Raw genomic sequence first — 16,317 nt, 5'->3', positions numbered from 1 at the left:
CAGAATTTAGAGAGTGTGTCTCTGTGTCTCTTCCACAGTGGTGAACTATGACAATGTAGTGGACACAGGTTCTGAAACAGATGAGGAGGACAAGCTTCACATTGCGGAGGACGACAGCATTGCGAATCCTCTGGACCAGGAGACCAGTCCAGCTAGCATGCCCAACCATGAATCCTCCCCTCGCATGGGTCAAGCTCTGCTACCAAGAGAGGAAGAAGAAGATGAGATAAGGGAGAGCGGAGTGGACCACAGCTGGCACACTAGTGAGATTCTGCAAGCCTCTGTAGATGGTCCAGGTAAGTGTCTGCAATAGTATGGTTCCCTTGCAACTCCTCTGTGCTGCCTAGCAGAACACCTGCAGCCAAAAGAATTAAAACACTTCTGTCCATTGCCCTCCAGAATAGAGAGCAGAGCTGTTGGCCGAGAATGGAGTGAGAGCAATGGAGTCACGTTATAGCACTTAAATTTTAGGAGAAGATGTGGATCAGTTTCAATACAAGTTGGATACCAACTATATTTGTAACAAACACATAACATGCAGTACATGCCCATGTGCAGAGTGAAAAATCACAGATCACAATCAAAATCTGTACTCTCAGGACAGAAAGTAGAAAGAAACAGAAAGACTTGTATACATGAGTGTGAGTGTGTCTATCTCTCTCTGTCCCTGTCTCTGTCTCAGCCTCCCCCCCACCCTCTGTGTATGTTTGTGTGTTGCATACAAATCATATCTCAAACCACATAAAACTGTCAGTTTACTGTAGTTCACGCCTGACACCTCCTATTGTAATTTAACCATCTAACCATGCTTCTTTGTGAAGTGTGAATGTGATTTCACACTTTTACCTGGTCAGGTAGCTTTTGTATTATTTAAAAGTAAATTACTTGATAATGATTTCTACTGTTTGACAGTAATCTTAAGAGAAGTAAAAATGGTCCAATGCCAACTTTAATAAAAGTAAAACAGATCAAGTTCAAGCTAAAACTTCTGATGTCACTGCACAAATGGAAATGTCTTAGCCTAAAATCCACCTGTAGTAGGACCTCACTAAACTCTGACATGTTGGTAAAAGTGCAAAGGGCCCTGCTTCACAAATTTAAGTGGCCTGCAGGAATTTTTTGAATGTCCCCTCTAATTCAGACTTTGTGTCTCCTTAATCTCTATTCCAGGATCTAATAAGAACTACCATTATGTACCCCACCTTCCTTTTTTTGACAATATAAATACTTGTATCATTTTTATAAATATGTGTAGTGGGCCAGAGGGAGTCCACCTATCTGTTATTGTGATTTTGCAGGCTACCAAACACTGAACAGAGGCAGAGTAATTGTTTGGTGTATGAGAAGGATAATAAAATCAGGTCTATTGGTAAAGAAAATTACGTGTGTGTGTGTGTGTGTGTGTGTGTGTGTAGAAGACTGATGGCAGTTTCAGTATGGTGTATTGGTTTTTCATTTTCCTCACATACTGTGCCAAGTTTGGTACTCTTTCTGTTTCCAATTTCGCTTTCAGTGAAGGTTTCTCGAATCTCAGCAATCCCACACATAAACATTTATCGTTATATCCATTAAGACTTAAGGTTTTAGATTTTCAACTATGAGGGAGAACTCAGCCAAAGATGCTTGAAAGATAAATACGTTTAATTAGGGGCAGAGGATGATCATTAAAGGAAGTCTGACTGCTGCAGAAGTCATTAACAATCTTAAATGAAATTTTTATTTTTATGATAGCCATTTACATGTATAATAAGAGCCAATGATTCTTGGGAGCAGTGTGACAGAAACAGAGTGTGGCGAGAACTCATGTAAGACATACTATTTAAATGAGCTGGTGTTAGCTATTCATATTTGTTAATGAACTAGATATGCAGGGCTATAAGAATGAATGTTCTGATGCTTTAAATTTTAATATCTAGAAATCAAGGGTAAGGACCAATTACCAGAATTTTCACCCTTAAAGGAATAATTAATAACAATATAACAAATGTACAGCCCCAAACTTCTTTTTAAAAAGTTTAATTAAAAAAAAAAGATCAATAGTTGAAAAACAGCCAAAACAGCACTGTCAGACTGTAGTAGCCTGTGACTGTAGCAGCTTTTTTTGGTGTTGGTCATGGATCATAATTCCAAGCATCTTAATATACAGTCATCCATATGAATGCCTTGCATACCCTGCTGTCACCTGTAGTTAATGGATACTGTGGTGTAAGTGCTCTTACCTTTATAGAAATAAACTAGCATTCTGGACTCACAATAATTAAATAAAATGTAAATCCCTAATCTCATTAGGCTATTTAGACCAAGAAAGTTACCCAGCGATTACCTGTCTGGTTCTAATGATTAGTGATGATTTACTGTTCTTTTTTTATTATTGTTCTAAAAGTACTCTGATGTGGTGCCTTGATGTCTAATGAAAAGAAATTAGTCTTAAAAAGCTCCTCATTGTTTATCCTGACTTGTAGATAACACATTTTTCTTCTGATAAAATATTTTTCTTATTTATTGTTCAAAACACACAATATAGACAATAATTCTAATTCTGGTGTGTTTTATTTAGGAGTGTTTTCTCCCCGGTGCCTGGCTGTCTGCAGTCATACCTCAGCACATAGCTTTCCCCTGAGATAAGCCCCTCTCCTTTGCTCTTTCTCCCCTAAGCTCTGTAGTTTGTCTGCAGGATGCAGGGTTTGCACTGAAGAGTGGAGCGGCGTTCTTACTGTGCCTTTCCGGTCCTAGCACAATCAAAGTTTTGTATTTGGAGCTGTCCTTGACATTCTTTCGTCCCACAATGGGGTGGACACAGTGTGCTGGGAACCATGACATCATTATCATTGACACAGACTTAAATAAATCACCTGCATCTTGGCCTCTTTCTGCTTATTCAAGGATTCCTCATCGTACAGAAGAAAGTATTCTTTATTTTTACAAACCTTTAGCCCAAGGGTGACTGGAAAATGCAAACTTTTACAAGTGTTTGAAAAATAAATATAGTGTGTGATTTTAGACACAGTAATGCTGAGTCAGAGGTGTCTTGAAAAAGCTTAGACATGAGGAAGGAAGGCAGCAAGGCTTGCCAATAATCCAGAGGAGATATTCCTTAAGTGTGTATCATGTCCTTTCGAATATGGATATACATAGAACCAACACCTGAAAAGCATCTGTGACTCGTCTTCATAGAAGAACTTAATAGTCGAGAAAGAAAAAGGCTGGGCTCAGCAAGGTGAAGTAAAATGCATTCCAGGTAAAAGCAGCACCATTGTCTTTGGCCAGTTGTGCCACCTCTGGTAAAATATAGTGAGTGAGAGCTAAACAACACACCTTGCACAAAATGCCTACTGTGCATCTGTGCAACCGACATTTACAAACTTGGGAAGCAGCCAACTACTATAACTTCTCTTTACCTTTTCATTAAAAAAAAATGACAATGAGGAAGGAAGTGCAGCAGAAATCTTGAACATTACCACCACTATGCAAAAAGCAAAAATTTAAAAAAAAAAAAAAATTAAAGCTGTTAACCGTTTTCCCCTCTGTGGCTCGATGTGCTCTGAGATGGGAAGCTGATGATTCTCGTGACTCTGGGCTACCAGAAATCACATGAGATGAGTGAGGACAAAAGGCACAAAAGCTGTATTTCTACCTCATGCTGAACTCAGAAACACCTATTTATTTTCTTTCAGGGACCAATAAAAATACCAAAAGGAGTTTCTCAAACCATTGATTATACAGTCGGCCATACAATGTCACTGTGTCTCATTACGAAATGTCCCTGTGAAAATGTTCCTGGAGTAAAAGAGATGTTTAGGGTCAGGAATTAATTTGAAATAAGTGCACAGCCTAAATAAAAATGTTAAAATAATGTGACTGTTTTGAAGAATGGCATTAAATTAGCATCTATGTGTGTTTGTGCATCTGACAGGAACATGCTATCTCAGCTTTGATTCCACATCCAGATACAGGCACTTTTGCTGTAAGGCTTTCCAGCACCTGGTTTTCCACCACAGTAGTGTATTATGTGAGAAGCAGAAAATGATTAGGATAGATTTGAAAGTTCTCCTTACAGTTCTTCATGTTATCGTGAAATGGTTACAGCACAGAACTCCTCATCCTGGATCATCCTGTTCTCAATAGTATTGTCACTGTAAAACTACAGTATTTAAAGTCCATGTTATATTTGTTTATTTGAAAGGTTTTTAGCTGGCAACTTGCCTTCTTCTGCCTTCCCACATTCTCTGCAATATAGTAGACAGAGAAAATTCATATTTTTTGAAAATTCCTCCTTTATTTAAGAATATTACTATTTTCAAAAAGGGCCTTTAATCATTCACGAATCTCACCTTCAATGTCACTTATTTTCATCTTAATTAAAACGTTGAGCTACTGTTTCCTTTATACTTTTCATCAGGAAATGAGTATGTTTACCTGTGGAAGCATAAATGCTTAAAACAAAAAGCCGTTTGTAAGAGAAGGGAGAAAGGAATAAGGAAAATAGACTTTAGAAATTTATGTAAAGCAGTGAATGGATAGTTTTAATACATCAGAGAGGTTAGCTTGTAAAACTAAGCATTCCAAGTTTTCACATCAGAATTTTGGGTTCTTTAAAAAGCATGCTTGCTTAGACTAACACTATCATAGCTACACCAAGGGGGACAAAAGAAAATGAAAAACTCTGACTTGCCACCAAGCACCCAGAGTCAGCAGCTACTGTTTCTCTTCATAAGTACAAATACTTTATCACTTTTGACTCAACTCTTATTGAAAAAAAAAAAACATCTTCCCCCTGTTTGTCACTAGAACTGCCACCAGAAGAAAAGCCCTTCGTTTGCCTCAAATAAGCACCTCTGTTTTTCACAGCTCTCAGTGATGCTTAAAGTAATAAGTTCTTGTGCAGCCAGCACCCTTGGATTCATTCAGTTGCCTGAACAAAGCTATTGTTTAGAGGTTTACAACAAGTCTTTTCTGTTTCCCTTGAAAGACTCCTCCTTGTTCCTATGTTTGGCATGCTTAGTATAGTAAGCCTTTCTATAATTTTCAAATGCTAAAGATAATTTTCCCCCACAGAAGAGATGAAGGATGATTATGATGTTATGGGGCCAGAAGCCACGATCCAGACCACAATTAACAATGGTACAGGTAAGTCACATTTACATAGCAACATCATATGTGTTCCATGTCATGGTTTCCTGAATCTGATAAAACACAGACCCAATCATTTGCACCTTCACAGTTTACAAAAAGTTAGACTTTACAGATCTGGTTTTGTTTCCAATTTGAATTTACCACATGTTAGACTTTATTAAGTAAATTTGTCTGCCATTCTTGTACCCTAATTTACCTCTAAACCTCAAAAATATTGAGTTGTGTGAATGGATCCTTTCACAGCATGAGTTATATGAATCTCTAGCTGTAATTGTTATTTTAAAAATCATTTTAGATTATAATACAATATGCTTGTATTAGCTACTGCCTAATATCTGTCGTTGAGAATTCAAATGATATGATGTACTATAAGATTACAAAGTATTTTCCCAAAGCCAAATTTCTATGAACATTCCTTGTAAAAGTTAATCATTTAATTTCTCTCAAATTCTCTCTTCACTTTTAAATCTCTATATGTGTTAGAGATACCAAACAATATTTTTCAGACAGACATTTAAACAAAAATAGACAATTTCACTTCTTTTTAATAAAACTGATGAATAACTAGTAGAAGACAGTAAGTGGAATTTTATTTGGCTCTGCCCCTGCAGGAGAAGAGAGATTAAGGGCAACTGTGACCATGCTCTCCCCCAAACACTGAAAGATATCTTTTCCCACAGCACAAAGTGACATGGTTTCACTATGTGTATGTCTCTTTCTGTATGATACTATGTTCATATTTCAAACAGTCTTCCATACCACCATTACAGATATTAGCACAGTCTCCAACACGAAACCATCTCCAAAAACAAAACAACAAATGTCGCATAGCTGTTTTCTTCAACTTTCCAATTTAAAAAAAAAGTGCAATTTTATATGGTTTCAGAAGTGTAAATAATTAAGATGATATTTACATTTCCCTTAATTTGATAAAGATAACACATTTCTCGTGCTGTCTGTATATACTTGTATTAATGACATAAGAGGCACCAGTTTGCAAAGTATGAAAAATAACTTTTAAAAACTCTTGTTTTTACTGATTTGAATAATGTCAAATTGAATACAAAAATGAAAGTGTGCAACCATGTGGTTCTAGAAAAAAATCATAGAATCATGCATTGATCATTCTAATTTCTATATGCAGCTTCAGCAATACCTAGACTATATATAACCTTGGGTAAATTGGTTATTTTCTTTGGAACTCAGTTTCCATATCTGTAAAGTACATATGTCAAACTAGTTGATGGCTCTGAATACTTACAGTTGTAATATTATATGTTGCTGGAATACTGTTGCCTTATAAAAATAGAAACAAAACCAAATAATTTCATATAAAATATAGTAGCAATATACCATGAATTAAGAACTCTCTAAAAAAAATTCCAGTTTATAAGTTCCAAAATGGCCTCAGGTTCCTTTAAAAAATGGTAAATGTCAGCTTCCAGCATTAATAAAAGCTGATTTCATTTCCTTTGTAAGCATTGGAAGTGCAACAAGGTAACAATTTAATAGCCATTATAAATACCTGACTCCAAAGTGAGGTTAACAAAAATTGTTCCAATCCAGGAGGTTTACAAATCAATCTTGAATACCCTTTCAACAGACTTTAAGATCCCTTTTCTCCTAATACTCACTATTTCTTAGGCTTCATATGTATTCAGTCAATAAATAAATCAATACATGTTCATTGAGTGTTTTCAATAAAGTCCCTGTTGTATGCATGTGTGGGAGAAGATGGATCAGGAAGACTAAGCCATGATTATTATTTAATTTAGGAGATAAGCATAATTCACATGAAAAAAATAATGGACAGTAAGTGAAAATATGTAATAAATATGCAACAAATGGTAAGAGCGGTGATTATTTGAATTACAGAAATAGAAGAGATTCTGCAAAGTGGAAATTTGTATAGGTTTTATGAAGGAAGTAGAATATGAACAAAGTACATTTTCAGTAGTCAGGAAGGCATGGTGAAGGAAGGAGAAGAGGAATATCCAAGCCAAAGGAAAAAAATAGTGAGTAGTCAGCGGATAGTGGGTAAAAAGATTTGGCTGAATTAAAGGACATTTATGGGAAATAAAGTTGGATGTATAAACTGAAGGCAGTATCAGAATATATTGGAGGATATAAAGAAAGCATCAGAAGAAAGAAGTTATGTTCTATTGCCATGATGTCTCTGAGGAAACCAGACTCTAGAGACCATTAAACAATTGTTATGCGGCCATAAGTACTGAAAGGCAGAGAGAGAGAGAGAGAGAGAGAGAGAGAGAGAGAGAGAGAGAGAGAGAGAGAGAGAGAGATTGTTGTGGGTGGTGAAGTCTTTCAACAAGACTCCTTAACAACAGGTGATGATATGAGTGTGTGTGTTTGGAGCATAGTGATACTTGCTACTTCTGGATCTATAGGATTGTGAACCAGTCTTCAGATAGTATTTTCATATAAAAGTTATACATGCGCCGGGCAGTGGTGGCGCACACCTTTAACCCTAGCACTGGCGAGGCAGAGCCAGGTGGATCTCTGTGAGTTCGAGGCCAGCTTGGACTACCAAGTGAGTTCCAGGAAAGGTGCAAAGCTACACAGAGAAACCCTGGCTCAAAAAAACAAACAAAACAAAACAAAAAATTATACATGCATGCAAACACTTGTGTGTGTGTGTGTGTGTGTGTGTGTGTGTGTGTGTGTGGGATGTGTGTGTATGGGGTGAGGGAGAGTGGAGAGTGTTTCTTCTTATTTTTAATTGAAACCCAAGGGCTGGAGGAGACATGAGAGTCATGCAAGTATATTCAGATAGTATTTAGCATGATAGAGCTAATGAAGAGCATATCTACTGAAGGAAGTAGAGAATTGAGAATGGGCCTCTTGGTAGGTAAAAAGAAAAATAAAATTCACTGTAAGAAAAAAAGATTATAGGAAGAGAAAAAAATTCCCAGAGCAAAGAAAGGTGTAATAAAGGTGAAAATAGTCAGCTCAATTAAAAGCTTCAAATAACTGAAATGCTGAGCAAGCACATTGGACTTGATGATTAGAAATTTACTGGTACTTCTTAGTTTATGACTTGGTCCTCTCAGAGAATAAATGAGGTTTTTTTTCTTTTTTTTTTTCCCCCAGACATAAGTTTAGCATGTTTTAGCACTGGCATGTTTTGAGTATTAATTGAAATGAAATTGAAATAATAAACCTTTTCTGTTGGATTTTTCTTCCTTTTTCTTTTTCTCTTCCTTCCTTTCTTCCTCTCTCTCCCTCTCTCTCTCTCTCTCTCTCCCTCCCTCTCTCTCCCTTTCTTTCTTTCTTTCTTTCTTTCTTTCTTTCTTTCTTTCTTTCTTTCTTTCTTTCTTTCTTTCTTTCTTTTCTTCTCTTGGAGTCAGGGTTTCTAGGCCAAGCTGGCCTCAAAGTCACAAGGATGGTCTTGAATTTCTGATCCTCCTGACTCTACTACCCAAGTGCTGAGATTACAGGCATGCACCACCATGCCTGGATTTCCTCTTCCTCCTCTTCTTTTATGTCATTCTGGGGTTGAACTCTGGGTACCATGCATGCTCTACCAACTGAAATATACCCCCAGCCCTTGAAATTTCTCCTTAATACACCATCTCCTTCTCTCCTCTGGAGTTCTGGTCTACAGAGAGGTTCCAGGACAGCCAGGGCTATACAGAGAAACGCTCTCAAAAGAAAAAAAAAGAAGAAGAAATGAAGGTATTTTCTCCCCTCACATTCACTCCTTATTAACCTCTTAGAAAACAAAGATACATTTTTAAAAATTATATGTGTGTGATACGTATGTACTCATTAGAATGAATACGTGCATATAGGTGGGTGTGCACACACATGCACGTTCATATTCAGGCAAACATCGATATTGGTGTGATTGGTCTCCACTTTAGTTTTTGCACAATGTCTCTAACGGAACCTGAAGCTCATTAATCCAGCTCGACAGTCTGGACAGTAGGCTTCTATAAGCACATGTTGCCACATCTGACTTTTTGCTAGAGAGCCAAAACTGAGCCATCTCTGTAGGCTCTCCCATACATGATACATAACAAATGACTGATCCCTCACAAATGTGGAAGCCACAGGTCAGGTCAACCCCGAATGTTATTCCTCAAATGTTATTCCTCAAGAATAGTCTATCTTTTTTTTTTTTTTTTTATGAGATAGTCTCTCACTTTGCCTGGAACTACTGATTAGGCTAGACTTAGCTGGCTGACCATCAAGTTCCAGGGATCCACTTGTTTCCACCTCTTCTAAGCTATAATTATGAGTGCATGCAACCATACTCAATATTTTGTGAGGGACAGGTGTTAAAACAGGGTCCTACTATGTAGATTTGGCTGGCCTGGAGCTCACTGTGTAGACCAAACTGGTCTTCAACTCTTAGAGATCCACTTGCCTCAGCCTCACCAGTGCTGGTATCAAAGATGTGCTACCAGGCCTGGCCATAGCCAGCATTTTTCCATGGGTCCTGGGGATCAAACCCAGGTCCTTCTGCTTACATAATAAGCACTTTACTAATAAAACCATCTGCCCAGCCACTGACCAGACAATGCTGAAAGCTTCCGACATCCTGGAACACTCCAAAGGTCATACAACTCCTTCCATTATTATGCTATAGCATTTGAAGTCCAAGTATGAGAGAAAGTTAGGATGGTTGTTAGTAACTAGCTGCATTTTTCCAATGAGTATGAGTCATCTACCTCACTTCGTCTTTAACTAGCATCTCTAAATTAATTAAAGAATAGAAAGATTTAATAGGACTTATATATAATTATGACAAAACTGTCAACTATTTTTTCATTCATTTCATAACTTACTGCCATCATGATTCACCTTTCCCTTCTATCTGACTAACCATCAACAAACATTCTCTCTTTTTCACTTGTTATTCATCTTAAGCAGAATTCAAACTGAGGCTTGAGGGGAGATAAACTTTAATAAAGTAGAATATTTAATTTGTGCCCTTAAGGACATAAAATTTTATAGAGCAATAGGGGGGATTCATAATAATAATAATAATAATAATAAGAAGAAGAAGAAGAAGAAGAAGAGGAACAGCTGAATAATATTCAATTATGTAAATGTATCACTCTTTCTTTATCCATTCTTCAGTTGAGGAATATCTAGGCTGTTTCCAGTTGCTGGATATTATGTACAAAACTGCTTTAAACATAGTTGGACAAGTGTCCTTGCGGTAGAATGGAGTGTCCTTTGGGTATATGCCCAGGAGTGGAATAGCTGGGTCTTGAGGTAGATCAATTCCCAATTTTCTGAAAAACCAACATATTGATTTCCAAAGTGGCTGTACAAGTTTGCACTCCTACCAGCAATGGAGGAGTGTTCTCCTTGCTCCATATCCTCTCCAGCATGAGCTGTCATATGTGTTTTTGATCTTCACCATTCTGTCACGAGTAAGATTAGAATCTCAAAGTCTTGATTTGCATTTCCCTGATGGCTAAGGATGTTGAACATTTCATTAAGTGTTTCTCAGCCATTTGAGAGTCCTCTGTTGAAAATTCTCTGTTTAGATCTGTATCCCATTTTTAAATTGGATTATTTTGGTTTGTTGATGTCTAGTTTCTTGAGTTCTTTATATATTTTGTGTATTAGCCCTCTGTCAGATGTGGGGTTGTTGAACTGACTGATGACCACAAGGAAAAGGGGGAATTAGAGCACACATGTCCCTGATTCTGGTTCTGAGAGACTGAACTGTCTTGAGCTTAGTGAAGTATTAAGACTAACCACCCATGCTGTTAGACTATGGGGAAAAAATAATTTTCCTGTACTACTACCTTTTGGTTTGTTTGTTCACGTTTTTATTTGTTTGAGACACGGTGTCACTAAGTAGCTCTGAGTATCCTAGAACTCATTATGTAGACCAAGCCAGCCTTGAACTCTCAGAGATTGACCTGCCTCTGCCTCCCAAGTGCTAGGATTAAATATGTGCACTACCATGCCCGGCAAGACTACTACCTTTTATTGAATGGCAGTCTGGAAGAAATGTAGTCACAGGACATTTGTTGTTTTACTTGAACTGTATAGACAGTGCCCTAAAACCTGATGCAAATAAAGATAACTTAAGACCTCAAAACATTATAGTTACAGCCAGACATGGCAGAACACACTTCTAATTCTAGCATTTGGGAGGTAAAGGGATGGTGAATTGGAGGCCAGCCTGTGCTACATAATGAGTTCAAGTTCATCTCTAACAAGCTAACAAAATTCTTCAAAATCTTTATACAGTGGCGATTCTGAAGGTAGATACTAAGTTTGTTTTTCTCCATATTCCCTTCAACATGCATAGTACTTTATATAGTGCCAGTAGTTCATGAGCAGGTCATTTCCTGAATTATGGAATAAATTAATGATGAATGAGCTGGTAAAATAGGGAATAGTGGTTTGGATCAGCAGACTGAATTAAGAAGTAGTTAGACCTCTTTGCTCTGTATATCAAGATACAAGTAGGGCGGGATTTGAGGGAAAAGCCTGTGAGGGATGGGATATTACCAAGGTCTGACAGAGTTTCATCTAATCTGAAGAAGTGGAACACATGTAGGAGGATGTCATCAGCGTGGGGTGGGGGAACAAGTAGTATGTGAAATAGGAAAGCAAAATGAACCGTGAATGAAGTTCCTTTTTGGTCTCTTACTCTATGTTAAGCATAAGACATATTTTCTTTACTATACACTCAGAATATCCAATAAAACAATAGCTCATAATAATTCACAAGATGCTTTGGAGAGTTATAATTTATTGAGTACATTTGAAACTTGATTAAAAATAAATAGTGAAATTAGGAAAATAAAATCCTTATATATTAAATAGAAAGGTTAAGAATCTCTAGGTGAGAATCTGGAGAACTCTTTCTTTTGCCCAGTGTCCTGATTTGCTTTCTGTTGCTATGCAACAGCAAAAGCAACTTGAGGGAAAATGTTTATTTGGCTTATGGATTATAGTCCATCACTGAGGGAAGCCAAGGCAGGAACTTGAAGCAGAAACCAAGGGAGGAATGCTGTTATCAGGCTTATGCTCAGTTTCCTTTCTTACACAGCCCAGGTTCTCCTGCTTGGAAATGGTGCTAGTCACGGTGGGCCGGACCATCCTACATGAATTAGCAACAGAGGAAATGCCCCACAAACAGGCTCACAGGCTAGTCTCATGGGCAATCCTTCAACTGATGGTTCCTTCTTCCCATGTGTGACGTTGACAACCAAAGTTAGCCATACCAGTCAGTAACTCAATCTGGATCACCACAGAAACAAATAAAGAAAAGAAAGAAAAAGAGGAGGGTAGGACAAGGGAAGGATAAAAGCGTATAGGATTCATAAAAGTATGGATACTTTCAGTAAATAAGTACATTTAAGTTTTCAAAAGAAATGTATAGACATAAAGAGAAGGAATAATTTACTATCATATGTCACTGAAGTGGGCATTTTAATTGGATTTTCTGATATTAACTTTATAATGTAGTAATGTGGCATTTAGAGTTATTCATGTTCTTGTGATCTTTTCAGCATCTAGGTCCTTTTTAAATGTTATTAAATCAGGCAGGCACAATAAACACAAACTACAAAGATGAAGTCTTTCTCTTTCATGTTGAATCACTGTGATGTAGTTGAAAGAACAATGGGTTAGGAGTCAAGATATGTGACTTCTGCATCCAGCTCTTTTAGAAATTACATTTGTAACTCTGTGTGAATTATTAACTTCACTACACCTAGGTGGCATCAGCTTGTTAAATGAGAAAATTAGGCTCGAAAATTTGGGCTCCCCTACCCTCACTCTTTCTTCTCATGAAATTTCCTTGGGAAGCATAAATTATCAAAACAAAAGCTGGATGGATGGTGTGGGAATGGAAGCCCCATAAGGAGCTTGCCCTCTCCTGCCACACACAGGGTGTACACCCTATACCATGCACCGTGACCTGCAATTAGGCAGGCCTTGAACTTGCCCTCTGATTTTTATTTAACTTTTTGTCACAAATTGCCTTTGTTAATAAAATGAGCTTATTAGTTCTTAATACATCAATTCAGAAAGTAAACCACGCATATCATTTTTTAAAATTAAAATAAACAGAAACATAACACCCTTCCTCAACTGAAACTAAAAGTCTTGCTTTCCTAAGGATCATCTTTTCTGAAGTCCTCTTCGTAATGTCAGGGTCCCTAGACTGTCTTCCCTTTGACTATCATTCTTGATTATTTTAACAGCTTTGAACAAGGCAACCTACAGTTCCATTTTTCCCTGGCCCTACAAATCATGCCCTGATGATATTTTACAGTATGCAAACAAAAGAATATAAGCTGAATACTAAGGATCAGGGATTTATACCCCTAAAATAACAGTTCGGTCCAGATGTACAGGACAGGTGTCCCCAGAGCAAATGGGCCCTCAGTAATGATCTAGAGCGACACTGGAAATCTCATCTGAGCAAACTATACAGTGGTTTGCCAGGTAAGACAAGATCTACAAGCAGTAGGCTCCATGTACATCTGGTCAACCTCATAGAAGAAAGTGGTACTCTTAAAGCAAGAGAGTCTCTATGCCTATGTTCTTTCTGGTTTAATAGCCTCAACATCCTCTTACTTCTTTTACATGGGATTTGGATGAAACGTTTGAAATTTGCTAGCTTCTTCAAAAGCGTGGCAGCCAGACAAGTCGAAACATCAGATATTTCCCAGCATGAGTGGAGGATGTGAAGTTTCAGCAACTATGCAGAAAAAGAGAGTCGGATAGGACTTGAGTACCCAACAAGGAGGACGCAAACTACTGTGCTGCTGTGAAGCACGTCATTTTCTTTTAGTCTATGTCACATTTTTCAAGGTTGGAGGGTTTTTTGTCATTCAGTAAGACATTTTTCAGTAAATTTCATACTTTTTTAATTCAATAACCAAAAATTTTAGAAGAGCAGGAAGAGCACTAGGCAGGATGGACAGGAGATGTCAGGCAGAGGCCATCATCAGTGTGTGCCTGGAGGAGCTTCTTCACTTCCTGGCTCATGAATGCTGGGGTTTCATTAGTTTTGTCTGTGATTAGGAACAGCTACCCTGCACTTCACAGCAAGAGTTTCACAAGAAACAATGAACACTCCTATCGTCTTGCATGCCTCCTTCATTCATTCAACAAATATTTAATAATAAGCACTGTTTTCCTGTGGTTTCCAGGCACCTCCAAAATATTTTTTCTTAATCATTATGTGTGGTTCTCCCATCAGAAATCTATGCTATTTTGACTTTTTAATAGAAAAGAATACAAATTAAACTCTCTAGACTTACCTAGGGAATAGATAACAAATTGATTGTGGCAATTAATTAATTCAAGGTATGGATTAATGTGACTTTAAGGATACCTAAGAAGGTACATGCTGGCTCATTTCACAGGTGAGAAGATTAAGATCCAAACACAAAATAAGTAGTCCAAATGGGGAATCCCAGGCTCTGAGTTTGGTCTGATCTTTCAATTACCCAACACTAGCTGTGTTCTAGACTTCCCAGTAAGTACTGGTGACACGTGGTCCACACCCCTATCAGCTCACATGTGTGGAAAAGAAAGATTCAGTATACTGAATACACTCAATGATTTATATTTGCAGATGGCACCCAGAAAGCAAAGGAGAGGGGTATGAACTCAGGCTGAGGTGGTCAGGAGGTTATATGATGTGGAGTAATTCCTCGGTGTTACTCAAAGCCATGCGTGTACTATGTGAGACAATAAGTGAGTCCTTCTAGTAGGAGTTCTTAAATTGGACAGGACTTCCTCCAGGGCCTGTTAAACACAGACTGCCGATTCTGGAGTGGACTCTGAGAACATGCATTTCAAATAAGTTCCCAGGTATATTGATGCTAATATGCAAACAATACCTTGAAAAACCAATGTCTGTCCAGAGCAAACACTGACTGTTTTATGACTTTCTATGAAAAGAAAGTCTGAAGTATTGAGCAAAATCACCTTCCTAAAACACAGCAACACTATTTCCAGATTGTTAGATAACATAGTTAAGGGAAAGATGAATACATATTTCTAAACTAGGGAATTAAACGTCAATACGCTGCATCATTTTGTACTGCAGCAGAGCAAAGTCGTTCAAAGGTTACTGTAAGTCTCTGGATCTTGATATTCACAATGCTCTCATACAAAATCAAACTTTAAAATTAGACTGCATCCCTGACTGGGCTACTTCCTGCTGTGTAGGGAAATATTTGATCTTGCAGACTGCTACAAATTCCCACCTCCTATTCATTCTTTACTTCTTTCTTCTAAAGCTTTTAGCATGGATCTCTCACTGGTATTTGAACATATTCCCCCAGAGAAGGCCATATAAGAACAGGGGTGGAGAGACCACCAAGACGCCTAATTCTCAGCAAGAGAAGAAACTTCTCTGTTGCTCTTGATGATCCTTCCCTGGCTTTATACATGTCTCTGTACCAGTCAGAGGCTCTGATAAGCTGCTGTGTGGTTATGCTGTGAGGAAAAGATCATCCCCCCTCCCTCCCAGTTTTTAGATAACTGGTGCCAATATATGTATGCTGATATTTATTGATTGACCAACTTTATACCAACTAGCCTTGAGAATTCATATACCTCTGCATGTGCTTCCTTAAGCTAAAAAATTCAATGTAAAATTAAATATAACTTTTTATTTCTTATCATCTGCTAGTACTGAGGGAATTGTTTTTCACATACGTGAAAAAGATAGTTACACACATACATGCTACAGCTTCTGGCTCCTTTGCCTTGACATAGCAATGTGAATAAAAGATAGATTTTTCAAAAGAATTATTTATTTTGACATTTGCCAAAATGGTTTGACAATAATATTTAAATATATTTCTTCTGTTTTTAATGAAAATTGAAAACATGCCAGATATTAAACTAGTGGTAACAGAGTAGCTGCCTTCTTGTTCTAAATACAGAAAATAAATGGTAAAAGGAAACAGAAGAAAAAAAAAAAGAAGCAGCAGCAGGGTCACATTATAAACTCAACTACCTGTAAATTTTAAGTAAAAAACACTTTTAGTGCCCTTGAGAACGTGTTCTAAGCAACTCAATTATGGGAACTGACTGATTCGTGAACCAGTCAATGGTTCCTTTTCACTTAGAGTTCTGTCAACACTGCCTGTTTCTAGGCAATCATTTTAAAAGTCAGTTTAGATCAACATTCATTATCTACCTTAAAAAAAAATCAATATTTTC

General features: G+C 37.5%; 1 protein-coding gene across 1 annotated transcript in view; it reads left to right on the top strand.

The window, feature by feature from the left end:
* Zeb2 (zinc finger E-box binding homeobox 2) overlaps positions 1-16,317 on the top strand; it is a 38,478-nt gene that overhangs the window by 2,410 nt on the left and 19,751 nt on the right. The window contains exons 2-3 of the mRNA XM_036184210.1: positions 39-296; positions 5,056-5,127. Of these exons, the coding sequence (XP_036040103.1) occupies positions 39-296; positions 5,056-5,127 (330 nt within the window). The remainder of the gene's footprint in view (positions 1-38; positions 297-5,055; positions 5,128-16,317) is intronic.

The sequence above is a fragment of the Onychomys torridus genome, chromosome 4, assembly GCF_903995425.1.
Source record: "Onychomys torridus chromosome 4, mOncTor1.1, whole genome shotgun sequence".
NCBI lineage: Eukaryota > Metazoa > Chordata > Mammalia > Rodentia > Cricetidae > Onychomys > Onychomys torridus.
Note: the sequence above shows the minus strand (reverse complement) of the source record. Positions and strands in the feature narration are given on the sequence as shown.